This window comes from Dermochelys coriacea, chromosome 7 (assembly GCF_009764565.3).
Source record: "Dermochelys coriacea isolate rDerCor1 chromosome 7, rDerCor1.pri.v4, whole genome shotgun sequence".
NCBI classification, from domain to species: Eukaryota; Metazoa; Chordata; order Testudines; family Dermochelyidae; genus Dermochelys; species Dermochelys coriacea.
This window is the reverse complement of record NC_050074.1, coordinates 90,645,787-90,663,551: the sequence shown is the minus strand read 5'-3', so window position 1 is coordinate 90,663,551 and position 17,765 is coordinate 90,645,787. Positions and strand designations below refer to the sequence as shown.

Here is a 17,765-nt window from a genome sequence, read left to right as displayed (position 1 = left end):
GAGGGAGAGCTGCTGTTCTGATCAAACGCAGTTTAGGAGCTCAGTGTACTGTGCGTACTCCTCCCCCCCCCCCAGTGAATTTGGGGGCTATCAAGGGAGGAAGGACAGCTCTAATTGGTTTCTCAATGAAAGATAATCACCTATTCCCAGCAGAGCGTTCGGATTAGCACTCAGCATCTCCTCTCCACTGATTTCAGATTTCTCTGCCTCCGTTTACAGCCCATTCAGCAGTAAGTGGATCGAAGAAAGCTGTTCACCACCCATTAGTGGCAGCAGATCTCCCTGCTCACTTATTTAGAAGCTTCATTCACTCAGCGCTCGCCTTCCCTGCTGCTGCTGCTGCGGGCTAACAAAGTTAGCAAAGGTTGGAAAATGAGCGAGCTGGAAGGGGACTTTGCCAAGATTTTGCAGCTGAAGGAAGAGAGAATTAAAGAGTTGGAGAAGCGATTGTCAGAGAAGGAAGAGGAGATCCAGGAACTGAAAAGAAAACTGCACAAATGCCAGTCAGTGCTGCCAGTGCCTACCACCCATATCGGACCCCGCACTACCCGGGCACAGGGCATCTCCGCGGAACCCCAGACCTACAGGTCTTTCCACGACCTCAGACAGGCCTTTAGGAAATTCACCAAATCGGAAAGGTAGGGCCAGCCGCTGGGGACATGGGCAGACCCCCTCTGCCCCAGGTCGTCGCCAGCATCGCGTTAGGTTTCGGGAGGGGTGGGCAGAGATCCTGTCTCCTCGGAGCTCCGCGCACCTCCGGTTTAGGGGACCAGGTGGCAGATGGTAGCGAGCCGAATGGGAAGAGTTGTTTCTGCCCGTCCCGGGCTGCTGTCAGAAGGGTCAGAGCCCCGAGCGCGGCGGGGGCTGAATCCCCCCTGCGGGGCAGCCGGAGCAGGGAAGCCTCCCAAAGTTTCTTTGGGCTCTTGTATAAATCGTGGGCTGACTCCAACCCGGCCCAGCTCCCAGGCTCGGGCGAGCCGCCTTCCCTGGCGCCCCCCCGCCTTCCGGGCCGCCCCCTCCCCCCCCCCGCGGTCGGGACGTCCCGGGATGGGCAGGGTCACAGCCCGCTCCCCATCAGCGTGTGCGCCCTGGCTGTTGTTGAGTGCCGGAGCGCTCTGCGCATGCTCACTAGCCACCCTTGGCCCCGCTAGACGAGCACCACCGCTTGCTCCCTCAACCCAATGGGGGTGCGGGGGGGGGGAGTCTGGTGTGCACGGGGTGGAGGGGGGGGTGCGGTTCAGGACTGGAGACAGTGACAGCGGAAAGCGGAGGGGAGGGAGCGGCTGAGAGGCAAAACCCGGCTCCGGGCCCCCTCCTGCCTGGCGGCTGCTGCTGCGAGACTCCCGGACACCGGAGAAGCCCCATCGATCGGCTCCAGCCTGAAAGCCCCTGTGGGCAGCCGCGGGAGGAAGCCCAGAGCGCATTAGGGGCTTTTAGGCGCGGGAAGTGCAGAGCACGCAATGCACACGGCAGGATATTGAATATCCCATTAACCCGAGCGCCCCCCTTCCCCTCCCCCGCCCGCTCTGGCCCGGGGTGCGGGGCGCGGGGGGGGGGAGCAGCGGTGCAGTCACGCTGCCGGGAACCCGGGGTGGGGGAGGTTCAAGCCATAGGCGCGTGACAAGTTGCTTGGCGGTGCGCCTCGGCTGCATCAGGGGTCACCCCCCAGAGCCCGCCCGGGCGGCCCCCCCCCGTGCTTTGGGCCTCGGGGGGTGCTGGCAAAGTGGGGGCCTGCCCCGCCGTTTCCGTGGCGGTGGAAGCGGAGGGGGCAGCGGCCGCTGCTCCGGGGCCCGGCCAAGCTGGCAGAAATGTCCGCTCCTCTCCCCCGTCCGGGGCTGGAAACTTTGAGCCTTCCCCGCCTACAGCCGCAGGGGCAGAAGAGGCGTTACCCCCCCCCCCTCCCCCGCATGCCCCCCGGCCGCCCTAGAGGCTCTGTTCCCCGTCCCCTACTAATCTCCTCTCTGGGAGCCGCGCTCCCCGCCTTCCCCAGAGAAGCGCTGGGTTCAGAGCGCGGCCCGCGGGGCGGCGAGGGGGTGGCCCGGGCACAGTGGAGGATTGTTGGTGTGAGGGCAGCACAGGTCCCCAGTGGGCCTGTGTGAGAAACGTCTGCGAGCCTGTGCTGCAGACACGGCCCATTTGAAAGAGCCAGAAGGGCGTGATTAAAAGTTGGCTTCGTCACGGCGTCAACTGCTGCGCCTCTGTGTGTGTGTGTGTGTGTGATGTGATTCCCTTGACTATTTCCCAGCTGGTTTGGGTGACTTACTCCCCTCCTTTCTAGCAGACCCAGACTTCGGCCTGTCTGCCTCTTGAAGACACTCAGTTCCCCAAAGATTGATTTGGGTGTAAGCCTGATTCCCCCCTCCACCGCCCCCCCCCCCCCCATTCAGTGGTTCCTTTGCTACATTTCGCCACGCTTTTTAATTGCTACTTGACGACTGGGTTTATTTTTAAATTCCTCTCAGTCTGACAGTCCGGCTTTTCAGGCTGGAGGGGGTTCCACCAGAGCTTGAAAGAGGGCACTGTGGGTCTACAATTAAAATGCATTTGGGCTTGCAATATGGCATTCCAAGTGATAATTGTCAAGTGTGTGACATTCCCCCTGGAAAAGCCTTTAAAAAGAGATTTGCTATGGAAGTGGCAGCCACCAGCACCCTCCTGCTGTGTCCAAAGTCCAGAAAAGCTCCTAGTGGAGGGATCCTCTAGCTGCAGACAGATTATTCATTCTATTAGATGTGTCAAAGCACATATTTTTCTTGCAATATACTTTGCAAGTATGTCCCCACTTCCTCCTCTTTCTGGTTTACACTAGGACAGAGGGTAAACTTTTCCACTCAGTATTTGGGCTCATGCTTTAGAATGGAAACCATAAAGTTTATTTTCAGCAGGCTGACTCACTATAGTGTAAAGAGTTATGACAAGTATAATATATGGATATAGCAATGGTTGAAATTGGGGTTGGGGGGTGCACCAGAACATTTAAAGGAGCAGTATGTGGTTAATAGCAGCATCGTACAATGCCTTTTTTTCTTTGTCAGAAAAATATGGCTGATTGGCTCATTCAGACCCAATATTTTATTCAGAAATAAGGGTGTGCCCTTCAAATTTCTGACATTCCACTTTAAATGCTTTACTTTTTAAATGTTGGTCTTGTTCTGGGTTCTGTTGCGAAAAGTTGAAGTAATCTTGATAGGGGCTGAAAGAGACAGTTTTATGGAATGACTGAACCTACAATAACATAGCCTCAAGCACTGTGCCAGTGACAGCTGTTAAAGTTATAAAGTCTTTAAGGTCTTATTTTTAATTGAAGGACCACTTTGAGATTTCTCATCAACAAGAATAAACGTACTATGAATATTTTGTTCCCATTTAGAACCTGAAAATGACACAATAAAAGCTATGTATGTGAATATGATTGTTACTGAAATTGTGTTCAAAATATTTGAACACAATAATAGAAAAATAGATATTGAAATATTTATTGCTACAAAATTCAAACAAACTTCTCGAACTACAAACTATAATCACTACTCAAATGCCTTATGATACATTATCCAGATTTACTTGCATTAGTGTATTTATTAAGACCTCCATAAATAATCTTCACAAAATGCATATGTCATCAGTGAGAACAGGGAGAAAAAGAGATCTGGGCTCTTAGCATATTTCAAGCAAATAATTACATTATTGAGAAAATATAAAAATCCTACTGATTGAATAAGGCCTGTGGACATTTCAAAATTCATAGTATTGATCAAACAGATGACTGAAATGTACAGCATTATCTGAATCTATACTATAAATTGCCCCCAACCTGATATTCAGTGGATGAGACAGCTGTCCATTAAAAAAAATTAAAAATAAAAAGCTAAGATCGGCATTGGAAATGAACCCTTTTCTTCAAATTAAAACAAACTCATCTTCATTCTTTCACAAGTGCTATTTCTGAAACTAAATATGTTTTCTTCAACAACCAGGCATCTGCAATATGTGAGCTGCAAAAACCGGAAGACCTGCATTTTTTAAAATTTGGCCAAATTATCCATAAAGAAATCAATTTGGATCATAGGCTATTTTGGTTGTCACTTCAGAAAACTGCTCTGCATTGGACAAATTGTTATAAAATAGAATCTCCCGATCTTTCCCCCATATCCCTCTCCTCCCCTGTGCTTTCCCCTGTAATGGTGAACAACACCATTGTCCCTGTGGCTTAGACCGGTCATCTTTGGCTTGGCCTTCTCCTTTGACCCATGCATCCAGACCATATTGAAATCTTGTCACTTCTTCCTGCATAATATTCCAAGATTCAGCTTCTGCTGTCTCCCCATGTTGTCAAAACTCTTGTCCAAGCTGTGATCATCTCATGCCTTAACTACTGTAACCTTCTCCTCTCCGGTCTTGTAATACATAGAGAAAACTACAACCTGATAACAGCCAGAGAGGTGACAAGCTGTGACCACTACTAGGGACTGGCTAGGGATCACACATTCTATTATATTTGTTGCTTTGTCTCCCCATCCTGCCCGATTTTTGTTCCATCCATCTTTTACTTTTTTGTCTTTTAGCCTGTGAGCTCTTTGGGACAGGGACTGTCATTTGTTGTGTTTACACAGTGCCTAGCACAATTGGGCCCAATCTGATTGAGGCAGTACTGCAGTGGGAAACTTTTCTCTCTTCCACCAGCAAAATGCCAGTTAATGAGTTAATACTTGCATATCCTTAACAATTTTTGTTTCTCCTCTTAACATTCTCTCCAGTTTTTTGACGTCTTTCTGCCACTGAGGTGCTCAAAAAGGGATACAGAGTTCTAGGTGCATTCTTCCAGGCCATAGGGGAGAGATGATTTTCTTGTTCAATGATGCCTCTGCATGTATATTCCAAAAATCTCAATGACTTTTTATATTGTTGCATCATACTCCAAGTTCACATGCTCTATCACCCCTGGTCTCTTTCAGCATTTCTGCTTTCCAAATATCTCCCTCACATTAATTATCTGTGTTTTCAGACTGTTTTTATCACATGTATTTGTTTATATTTTTCCAGAGTGAATCTCATTTTGGTCTTGTTCCTGAGAGATGCTTCTGTCTTTTGTAGGAGTTGTAGGTGCTCAGTATTTCACAGGATCAGACACCTATTTCTTGAACATATTTCTAACTTGGTAATATATTCTGCAGAATGTTTCCATTGTTTTCCATTGTATTAGTCCTATGCACTTACTATGTCCTTACTGGTGGTTGCAACATTTTTCAATTTAGTGTCTGAGAGTTTGTTTAAGGCTTTGAGTTCTTGTCCCATATAATTAATGAAGTTAAACAAAACTTGGCCCAGTAATGATCCTTGCAGCATTCACTAACCAACCTCCTTCTCCTCCATTTACTCCCAAACTAATGTATTGAAAATTACTGTATCATTCCTAACTATTTTTGCTTCATGAGTTTTCAGCGGGCATGGGTTATATCAAATCCAATCTTTCAAATATATAATGTATCAAAATGTTAAAATGATTTGCTGAAGTCTAGGTGTATTGCTAGTCTCCAACTACTGTGTTTTGTTTGTCCATTAAGCCTAAACCCTGCAGGTGACTGAAAATGAGATCTTATTTGTGTGGAATTATGCTTATAAACACATGATACTTAGTAATTATGTTCATACAAGTTTATAATTGCATGCAATTTTGTTCCAATATTTTACTAGGGTTAAAAGTGTGAGCTTCTAGATAGTAATTGCCAGGTAGATGTGGTATCATTTTTCTCTAGGTATCGATGATTCTCTGACTTTTCACCTAAAATTGCCAATAATTCAGTATCTTCATTAACTAATCACCTTGGGACTCCAGGATATGATATATATATATACATATATGTGTGTGTATCTCAGATAGGATTTCCATTGTATATGTAATTTTTCCAAATATTCCTCTGTCTGCTTTTTAGCAATAACTACTGACCAACTACTCTTATTGTAGTTCTTTAGAGCTGAAATTGATTTGGAGAGTACAGGATGAGGCTCATTTCTAAATCTGAAGACAACTTCCATATAGTAGAAGCCAATAAGATATTTAGACTAGGGCTGTTGATTAATCCTAGTTAACTCACAGGATTAACTCAAAAAATTAATCATGATTAAAAAAATTAATTGCAATTAATCACAGTTTTAACCACACTGTTAAACAATAGAATACTAATTGAAATTTATTAAATATTTTGGACGTTTTTCTACATTTTCATATATATTGTATTCCGTGTTGTAATTAAAATCAAAGTGTATATTATTTTTATTACAAATATTTGCATTGTAAAAATGATAAAAGAAATAATATTTTTCAATTCACCTCATACAAGTACTGTAGTGCAATCTCTTTGTTGTGAAAGTGCAATTTACAAATGTAGATTTTTTTTGTTACTTAACTGCACTCCAAAACAAAACAATGTAAAACTTCAGAGCCTACAAGTCCACTCAGTCCTACTTCTTTACATTTACAGGAGATAATAATGCTGCTGTCCTCTTATTTACAATGTTACCAGAATGTGAGAACAGCCATTTGCATGGCACTTTTGTAGCTGGCATATGCTAAATGTTCGTATGCCCCTTCATGCTTCGGCCACCATTCCAGAGGACATGCTTCCGTGCTGATGATGCTTGTTAAAAACATAACGTGTTAATTAAATTTGTGACTGAACTCCTTGGGGGAGAATTGTATGTCCCCTGCTCTGTTTTACCCACATTCTGCCATATATTTCATGTTATAGCAGTCTCGGATAATGACCCAGCACATGTTCATTTTAAAAACACTTTTACTGCAGATTTCACAAAAGGCAAAGAAGGTAACAATGTGTGATTTCTAAAGATAGCTACAGCACTTGACCCAAAGTCTAAGAATATGAAGTGCTTTCCAAAATCTGAGAGGGACGAGGTATGGAGAATGCTTTCAGAAGTCGTAAATGAGCAACATTCTGATGTGGAAACAAAAGAGCCCAAACTACCAAAAAAGAAAATCAACCTTCTGCTGGTGGCATCTGACTCAGATACTGAAAGTGAACATGCGTCGGTCCGCACAGCTTTGGATTGTTATCGAGCAGAATCCTTCATAAGCATGGACGCATGTCCTCTGGAATGGTGGTTGAAACATGAAGGGAAATATGAATCTTTAGCGCATATGGCATGTAAATATCTTGCAACGCCGGTTGCAACAGTGACATGCGAATGCCTGTTCTCATTTTCAGGTGACATTGTGAACAAGAAGCAGGCATCATTATTGTCTGAAAATGTAAACAAACTTGTTTGTCTGAACAAGAAATAGGACTGAGTGGACTTGTAGGTTCTAAAGTTTTACATTGTTTTATTTTTGAATACAGGTTTTTTTGTACATAATTCTACATTTATAAATTCCACTCTCATGATAAACAGATTGGACTAAAGTATTTGTATTAGGTGAATTGAAAAATACTATTTCTTTTGTTTTTCTACAGTGCAAATACTTGTAATAAAAATAAATATAAAATGAGCACTGTACACTTTGTATTCTGTGTTGTAACTGAAATAAATACATTTGAAAATGTAGAAAATATCCCAAAATATTCAAATAAATGGTATTCTATTATTGTTTAACAGTGCGATTAATCCCAATTAATTTTTTTAATTGCTTGACGACCCTAATTTAGACCAATATTGACATCAGTCTAACGTTAAGTTTTGAATTGTTCTTAATTTAATCCATTAGGGCCTGATCCAGAGATGTCAATGGGAATCTTCCTATAGATGCCAGTGGGCTTTATATCCCTTTGCTTGCCAAAAGAACACTGAAAATTAATTACGCTATATTTTTATAACAAATATTATTGTAATATATACAAATGAATCTGAAATCCTCATACTAAAGAACATTAAATAAACATGAGAGAAATTTTGAAAAACAATTATCTTACTGAGCACAGAAAATAGAGTAAATTGTAGTTATGAAATGTATTTGGCAGAATGTTAATATTATTTTAATGTTTTGTTCTATTTCATTCACAATTTAATGGGTCAGCATTTTAAAGATTCACTATGATCTGAAGAAATTTGTATTAAAATAGAAATACATTAATATTTTCCCTTTTTATATGCAAGTACTTTTCTTTTTCACCTTAATCATATTGTGCATTAAAGATTTGCACCTATAAGACCAATACTGTTTTTTTTTAAAGGTCACTATTGAGGAGTAATTTGTCTTCACATAACAGAATTAGTGTTATATGCAAACATCCTAAAAAGACTCTTAAACTATATCACTCCAAACTATTGGATAATATAATTTAGTTGTAATGAGAAAAGAAAAGCATTCTTGCGTACACTTCTATAGATTTCTGAATATTCTGGTATAAATTAAAACCTTGCAAACTTTACAGATAGTCATCCTATCAATGACGGCAGGTAGCTTTCTATGTGTGTGTGTAGTCTTCTAAAAACTGCAGTTCTTTCTGATTTTGGAAGGGGTTTGTATGTAAGTAATTATGTTGAAGAAATAAATGTGCTTGTTTATAAATCTCACAGAAAACTTTTGAGGAAGGGATCATGCTACCTTTTGAGTTTGAAATAGACCTAGGATTTTGTTGACTGGGGGGAAAATTGATGTGATTGAAGAAAATCATTAACATCAATCCAACGGTAATAGCATGTAATCTTCTATATTTGTGATTTGTTTTTATATTCACATACCATGGGTGTGTTTAAATACTTATGTATATAAATACAGAATACTAGATGAAGTCTAAAAGATCTGTCCTCTAGTTGCTGGTTATCTGAACCTAAAATGGAAAAAAAATCCCCTAAATTATTTCTTCTATAGCTTAGTAACAGCTATATAGCTAGTAACTAGGTACTATAGGCATGTCAGTAGTGTCTGAGAGAGATAGTATAGTATTCCTAGTTGTTAAGCAAAACTTTTGGGCATTGAGCACTTTTCATGTACAAAGCACTGCCAAATTTCAAACGTTTTGGTGCCTAAAGATGCAGATATGTGCTTAGTGGGACTTTCATACATCCTTATTTTACTGTTTCCACAACAAAGTAGCAAAATGGAAATGATCTGTCCACTGTAATTTTGCTGCAAGGAGTTTATCCCAAACTATTCAAAGGTGTTTTTGCTTTTAAGTTCAGAAAGAAGAGTTATGGTGTTTGCCACAAGATGGCAGTGGGACGTAATGTTTAACACTCAATTTTGATGTGTTTTGGTTTCCGTCAAAAATTCCATTTTTATTCTTTGTGCAACTACTTGTTCTCCTGACAAGAAGACATAATTCAGCTTTCCAGAATCAATAAACCATACCATGTCTTAATTTTTATGTCTTTGACATTGTCTAATATGTCAAACTATAGGAAAAGAATGTGTAAAGAGAACACTGTACAACTTATCTCTCTTCATGCTAAGATTTGCTAGATTTCAACATACACCTGTATGATTCATCCAGTATAATGCTAGGATTTGGCTCTTCCAACATGATCTCAGGGAACATTGTTGATGAATTCGCCATGACTTCATCTCAATAACATTTGGAATAAACAAGTGTCTAATAATTTTTCTTGAAATATTTAATCAAATAAATATCATGTAAGGTCTAGAATCTGACTAGGTACAGCCCTGAGTACACAGTGGTGGTGCATAAATTACACCACTCTAGGGGTAGTCCCAGGAAGTATTCTTACTCAGAGAAAGACACCATTGAGTCAAATTCCTCTTGCTCCCAGAAGCTAGTTACTTGCTGACCTTTATTACTAGCCATAAATTATGACTGCTCATGCTGGCTTGGATACTATAGGCAGGGAGAGTGGGGATGTAGCCAAGCTTTCGTCCATTCCCTGCTCTCCTCCATCCCACTTGGTTTGGTAAGGAGTAAGCAGGTGAATAGCATCGCTTATTCGTATGTGCCTGGATCCAAGGCCTCAGAAGCCTTCTTAAAGACATTTTTTACTTCCTTATGAATTTGCATCAGCATCTAGTCCTATGATTTTTTTTGCATCCTCTGTTGAAGGAGAAAGAACCTATTCCCCATAGCTAAGATACCATGGTAGGGGATGAGTTAATATGAGGTCATGTCTATTTCACTGCACCATTGGAAAATACCATTCAGCCTTCTTGTATGAAACCTATGCAATTCAGCTCTACCTGTGTGTCTACTCACAAGAACAGCCAAGAGGCTGGAAATGAAGTAAAAACTCTGGTGCCATGGCTTGTGTTTTTTATACCCTTGATGGAGACTTAGTACAGTATATTAATATATATATATAAAGCAAAACTTGAATGATGCTAAGGTTAAATCTTTAATGAAAGGAAGGGAATTCAGATCTAATGTTATGCATAGTATTTCTTGGACTCTGGATCACTTGCTGATAGAGCTGGAGTGGCTTCCCTAAAACAGTATTTTCTTGATTTTTTTTGTCTTGTTAAAGTTACTAAACTGTCTTGAATGATTTTTCGGTGTGTTTGTTATTTCCATTTGGCTTTAAATCTTTACTAAAATCAGAATTGTGTAAAGATTACTATAAATGTATATGGAACTCCATTTTCAATATAATTACTGCAGCATCTTTTGAGATTGTAAAGGCTTTGTTAAATATTTTATGAGCTTTACGTCTGAAACTGTGTCCAAGGTGCTTTGGGGTGTGTTGCAATAGGCCAAGCCTCATCATGCTCCTAGGTAACTACAATATGCAGAAAACAGTTACCAGTGGTTAATAGTCAACAAGATAGATAACCAAAGAATATCTTCTTTGTCTGTATAGGTTAGCCACCACAACATATTCAGGAAGAGTATAATTGTTTTAAAGGTATAGTTTAAAAAGAAAATCTCCATGTTAGTCATCCTCCAGATTACTGATACGATGCTATCTGGCTTCAGTGTGTTGCTACAGGGCATACTTTAAGTACTTAGTCCATGGCTGATTGACACAAAAGATCACAATGGCTTCATTAGAATCATTAGGCTCTATTATGTCAATATATTTTAAGGAGCCTTTATTCCATAGATCCTTTCGTAGAAAGTAACACAGCATAAAAAGCCCTTATGAAATTTTTGATGCAAACTAACTGCTGTGTGCGTTCAGCTGCTACCTCTAAATGGTAAATCGCTCATTTGCAGTTGTATTTCAGTAATAAATTCAGAAGCATAACTCTACTTTTGACTCACTTCCTGCAAAAAGAATCCCTTTTGCTAATGCAGAGAGCATGGTCTTGCTAGGTGATGAGTGTCCTTACCTTTGAAAAGCAGCTAACGTACTTGAAGTAACTACTTTTATTATTTCATTAGAGGCCCTAGCATTTTGCAGGCCTTGAGAGAAGATAATCTCTACAGGAATTCTACTGTAACTTAAAATATATATGAACATTCTGAAAATTATGGCTGAATCTAAGTCCGATCTTTCTTGACTAATCCTTTCTCGTTCAAGCTGTTCTGTAGAATTCTTTTGTGCAGAGATCGGGGCTTTAAGTTTTCCAAAGTAACAAACGTCCAATTCAGCTCATTTCATAAGTGTTTAGAAAAGGAAGCAAGAGTTGCAGACAAGTATCCAGTTACTATCTGGATCACTTAAGTAAAAAGAACTCCAGGTACAATCAGGGCTTGGCAAAACCACAAGCTGAAAGATCCCAGAAAAGAGAGGAAAAGCTTATAGTTTAAAATCACTGAAATGTGGTGTGGTTGATTTTAATGGGATGAGGTTGGATATTCTTTTATGTAAGGAGCACTGACAAGAATAGTGGGATGGGTGGACTGCAAGGAGTGAACTTCACTATCATGTCTGCTAATCCCACCTTCTCCTGAGAGCCACCATGAACTGTTTTGTTTTCTTGATGCTGAAGGCAGTTAACAGGACCAGGCCATAGAGTGGAAATCAGATGAGATCAGCAGCTTCAGCTAAATCCTGAACAACACCTGAGATGTGAGCCTGAGGTTTTTGCTGTCACCCTCTCTCTCATGTATCACTCTGCTCTTCCCCATCTTCCTTCCTACCTTGCTCTTTCTGCCTCTCTCTACTAAGAGTCTGGCATAGCCAGCAGAGACAACTTCACCTTTGCAGTGCTGCTGTGGCCCTGTGACCAGAAAGGCAAGCTAAGCAAAGCCTTTACTTCTGCCAGCACCTGTCAGCCTTTTATTAAGTCTTGGAGTGGCTGATCAGGCTGTGTGCTGGGTCTGTTTATCCAGAAGTGAGGTGGCAAGTGAGAGTCAGCCATAGAGATAGAAGTTGCATTTTCTATCTTTGCTATTATTTTCTCTTTTGTTTGTGTCTTTTTTTCCCTTGAAGGAAACAGAATTGATCTTGAACAATAGTTTGACTTGATGCTGTTTTCTCTATACTATTGTTTTCTCCACAAAAACAAAAAACCCAGTAAATACTACGTTAGCTCCATCTAAAAGGTTATCAAACAGAGGTTTTCCCTGTGCAAGACTATACAGCTACAGAAAAAAGGAATAAAGGATATCATTAAAATGAAAGTCTTACTTAATGTTTTAACTGTTTTCTATTTTCTGTGTCTTTAGTAAAGGGCTAAAAAGATATTTAATCAGGTTTGTTCCAATGGGACTAAGCCAGCAATAGCTTGACACAAAACTCTGGAACACACTTAACTGTTTAATGATATAACAGTGAACAAGGATTTTATTAACATCTTATCCCTGGTTGGTCCAAAGATACCTGATTATCAACACAACACTTCAGTGGAACTACTCATATGAGTAACACTTGCAGGATTGGGCTCAGAAACAAAAAAAGATCATCCTGTCTTTCCTCCTGCCAATACAGAGTTGTCCCCAATAGTGTATTCTTGAATGCTTTGTTCTGCCTTCTTTTAAATTATGTAAGTGATAGGACTTTCACTGCTTCCCTGGGGAGACTAACCCACAATCAAGCAGACTTCACTGAAATTGATAGATCACAGTATAATGCAACCTTAGCCTGGAGAAAATTTTCCTGTTTTTGTTTTAATAAATACTTAAAAGTGTTATATATAACTTTATCATAGCATTGCCTGGAACCACCTCTATAATTTTAAACTGTTTTTGTCTCTCAAAACTTTGATCTCATTTTAAAAATAAAAAAAGGGGGATGTTTATGTGGGGGATATTATCTTTCAAAATAACATTTGGATATAATAGAAATGATATGTGTGGAGCTTGGAAAGGAAAAAAAGTAAATCTCTCACTTGCTGTTGTATTTTTAAGACCAGTGCATAGATTTAGACATATATGTCATTGTAAGCTACTCCGCTACAGTGGACCTTTTTTTATTTTTTTTTTAGTCACACAGAATGTAGTTTTCATAAGAATTTTAGGCTACGCTTTCTGAAAGATGGTATAAAATATATAATATATGAATAATAATAAATTCCTCAGGGTGATAAAGTCTAGAAAAGGAAAATTATATACAAAGGGATAAAATAACAAAATAAGCCCTCTTTGCAGCCTAACTGACGGATGTAGGAAAAAAAGCCCTCCCAAGATACCCATTCAGTTGCACCTGGAGTTAGATGCTGCTCCTGGAAAATATCTTGCACAGCTCGGGTTCTGTGAGAATGTTGTAATGCATGTTGGCCTCGTTGCTGCAAAAGAAAAAGGACTGTTTCAACATTTTATTATTTAGCTTTTTAATATTCCATTCATGGAAGTTCTTTAAACATATTTGTTCCCTTTGTGTTAAACAATTTGTAGATGAGTGTAATTAAAATAGGTGGACAGTAGAAAAGGAATAACTAGTGAAAGTAATAAGGAAATAAAATGAAAATAAAATTCTTAATCAAATCCGAAAGTGTCCATTTTCACAGAAGAAGCTAATATATTGTAATATCAGTTATCATTGCTTGTAAACAGCAGGATTCATTAGCACAATATTGCCTTTTTATTTTGGGGTAAACTCCCCCCCCCCAGTATAACCTGAGAAAATAGGCTTTGTGAATGATACTACCCCAGGATTGTTGAGGGGAGTGTGGAATTCACTGCTTCAAGCCATGGGCAGGCCATGGCCACTCATACACAATATGTAGGTATGACAGTGTTGATGTATTCCAAGACTATCTTCCACTAAATTCGCTGTTTCCACTATTCACTGCTCACTAGGACTCTTGAATTCAAATCCAATTGAGAGAGAGACATGGTATAATGGTCTGTGTACTAGAATAGAGAATTTGAATTCCTGAGATTAATTTGTACCTCTGACACTTCCTGTGCCATCATCTATCTAATCTATATTTCCAAGCCACCTATTATCTTAGTTCTGCTGGTGCAGTGCCTGGGGGGAGCCCTGATGTTGAAAAACCTGTTAGGAGGGTGATTGTGATGGCTAACCCCCCACAACCTCCCTGCTACCAGGAATGATCACACTTGACCAATGCAAAATTGGACAGTCGTGATTTGGGAATGGGTTTGGGCATGGCAGCAGTAGGGTGTGTTGATTCAGTAGAGTCTTCAGTGAGGTTCCACTTACAGGATTACTATAGAGCTCCTGAAAGATTAAAGCTGTCCACCCCAATGAATTCCTGTTGGGATGCAGTGGCCCTTTCTGGTTCAGGGAGAGGCAATTTGCCTGATTCTAATTGTATATATATATATTTAGATGCTGTTCTTTAGTGGTTTCCTTTGTTGTTATTCAGTGGGCTCAATTCTGCCCCCAGATACACAGGCACAATGTGCATTGGCATCATTAAGAGTTGTGATTGTGTAATTGAGAGCAAAATTAAACGTATGAAACAGTGTGTAGTACTAGTCCCTGAAACCTGTAATTTGTTTACCTATAACCGTGGAATAATGTTGCTTGTATGTTATTTCAAGGACACACTTTTTTCTCTAATCTGATGAACTGGCCGAGACCTTTTAAAAAGGATGGTGAAGAAAAGGTGTAGAGGTCCCAGAAAACTCCTTGGTTCTTCAATGTGTATTCTGCTCAGCATATTTGTGCCATGTATGCTGGAGCTGGAGATTTTTTCCCTGCAGCAATACCCGTTGGTACGACTTGCCTCAAACCCCCTTGTGGCCCCTCCTGAGGCTTTATGAGGTTGGCACCACTCCAACCCCCTTTATTCATCTTATTGCCAGTGGCCTTAGTCAGAACTCCCCATGTGTGAGCCTTCTTTAGTTTTTCTTTGCATCACACTTGTGTCATTGAGTCTTACCCTATAAATAGTTAGTACCTGTAGTTTATTGTAGTTCCTAGTTCTGTTATTTTTATACTAATTTGTGATGCTTAGAACTGGAGAGTTTGCACCATTCTCCAGGTTTCAAATGTTGCCTGGGGTGGAGGAGGGGTCTTGATCCCCAGCAGTGACTCCTATGCTCGCTGCTTGCTATGTGTAGACAAAGGGAAAGTATAATATCTGCTGCTCCTTCAGAAAGAGAATGCAGATTTCACGAGACCTTTGCCTGAAGCAGCATCTGTTGGAACAGGCTATGAGGCATTCATTGGCACAGGAATCTTCTTCAGCCAGTGGGACTGGCTGCCCTCAACCATCTTCCACTTTATTGGTGATAGTGGATGGACTCCTGGGCTCTGATTCTTCCCTGAAAAAGGGAAGTGGGTTGATCCACATCTTCTCACGTATCTCGGAAAAGGACCCATAAAATGAATCAGGAATGTTCAAAGTCAACAAGAGATTTGTCCTCTTCATCAAAAATAGTCGCACAATGTTCACAAGAGTCAGGCACCCCGGGTAGAGCTGTGCCGTTAACTTGCGTCTCTCTGGTATCAAGGCAAGAAAATTCCAGTGCTGTACTGTTGACTCTGGTACTGTCTGGGAGATAGCTGCCAATTCCAGTACCTGTGGATAGTGTGATGCTACTTCTTTCCATACCAATGACACTAAAAGCCTATGTGACAGTGATGGACTTATTCTGCCTCCCCACTAATTCAAGAGGAGGACATAGTATTGGTACTGCTGGCTGTCCAGGCTCCTCAGCTTCTACAGATTCAGGGCTAGGGCTGCTACAATCAATGGCCTTGATACTGACAAAAAAGCAAGCACCTTCCTTGGTGCAGAGGCCTGTAGAGCTGGTACCGATATGGTCCTCATCCTGGCACAGTCTACATCCCCTATTTCGGCATCTGTCACTTTGGCACCTATGTGCCCCCAGGAGCCCACACCAACTCTGTTATACTCTTTGGCACTGACAATGGAAGATTTCCTGGTACTGGACCCTTTGGTGGAGAACTCTACTCCGAGAGGCTTTTCCAGTACCAACGATGGTTTCCGACCTTTGTACTGACTTTGCCTGTTGCCCGATGGCCTGTAGGTCAGATGCAAAGTGATACTGCAATCATTGTTCAAGTAGACTCCGAACCCATCCCCCAAACAGTACTGCTTGGGAGTCATCTGAGTGGAGTACAGACCTGCAAACACTCAAAGAAGAAAAAAGCTTACTAACCTGTTCTGTAACTGTTGCTCTATGAGATGTGGGTGCAGACTTGTGTTCCACAGTCTTCCCTCCATTCCTTCTCCACTGGAATTTTAAACCACCTGCTCTGGGGTGAAGCAACTGAGGGTGCATCAGGGTGCCGTTGCCCTTATATAGGCTCTTCAGGAACTGTGAGGGGGTAGGGTGTGTGCACTGCCCTGACTGGTACTGTTGCAGAGAGAAAACCCTCCAACAGCAGTGCGCTTGGCATGAACAAACTTGAGTGGAATATACGTCGGCACTCACATCTCAAAGAACAATTACAGAGCAGGTTAGTAACCATTTTTTTGTTATGAAGGTAACTGTGCTTTTAGAATGTACATCTTGGAACATGAACTATGTAGTTTGAGAAACTGATTCTTTATAAGGAAAAATAAGTTCATTTTTGCATGTGTGTACACAGAGCAAAATTGTGCATTGATTTTTTTCACTCTTCTGTTCCTCTGAAGTAACTGATTTTGAATGGGATGCAAGTCAATGCAATTTTGATCCATGATGTTCATTTGAGGCAGCTCATCTATTCTGAGGATAGTTTTCTAAACAAGGCTTTGAATCAGTGAATCAGACTTGTGGTTGGTGTAATGGGTTTTCTTGTAACTAAAATTATCTCATCAAATAGTACTAGGCCAAATGAATAGGTTTTTAATTGAATAAATAAATTCCTTTTTATTAAGCCTGGCTTTACAGTAAATGGGCCTATTAGTTACCTTTAGATTTCATAGTGCAATCTGATTCATTCACTTGAATGACAAATGAATTGACTAACGTTGTTTCTCATAATCAAAATTTGAACTTGAATAGGAAATATATATATATTTTTAAGTCCCTTTACACCATTTTTTAAGAAGGAGCTTTGCAGGACATGTAAGGAGGACAGATTTTTTTTTTTAAATTCATTGTTGATGTAGCACAGGGGTTGGAAACCTTTCACAAGTGGTGTGCCGAGTCTTCATTTATTCACTTTAATTTAAGGTTTTGCGTGCCAGTAATACATTTTAACGTTTTTTAGAAGGTCTCTCTCTATAAGTCTATATATTATATAACAAAACTATTGTCGTATGTAAAGTAAACAAGGTTTTCAAAATGTTTAAGAAGCTTCATTTAAAATTAAATTAAAATGCTGATCTTGCACCGCTGGCCCGCTCAGCCCGCTGCTGGCCTGGGGTTCCGTTCACCTAGTCCGGCAGCTGGCAAGGGCCTGGCAGCCAGAACTCCAGATCGGCAGTGGGCTGAGCGGCTCAGCCCGCTGCCAGTCTGGGGTGCCGTCCGCTGGCTCCTGCCAGCCAGGGTCCTGGCTGCCGGCCCTGCACAGCCTGCTGCCAGTCTGGGATCCCGGCCCTGCCCACATCGAGT

At 41.0% G+C, this 17,765-nt stretch overlaps 1 protein-coding gene across 1 annotated transcript in view; it reads left to right on the top strand.

Annotated features, from left to right (window-relative positions):
* The first annotated feature begins 234 nt into the window (after positions 1 to 234).
* Positions 235 to 17,765, top strand: part of PRKG1 (protein kinase cGMP-dependent 1) — an 869,388-nt gene continuing 851,857 nt past the window's right edge. Inside the window, exon 1 of the mRNA XM_038411702.2 lies at positions 235 to 638. Within this exon, the coding sequence (XP_038267630.1) occupies positions 373 to 638 (266 nt within the window). The 5' untranslated portion in view covers positions 235 to 372. The remainder of the gene's footprint in view (positions 639 to 17,765) is intronic.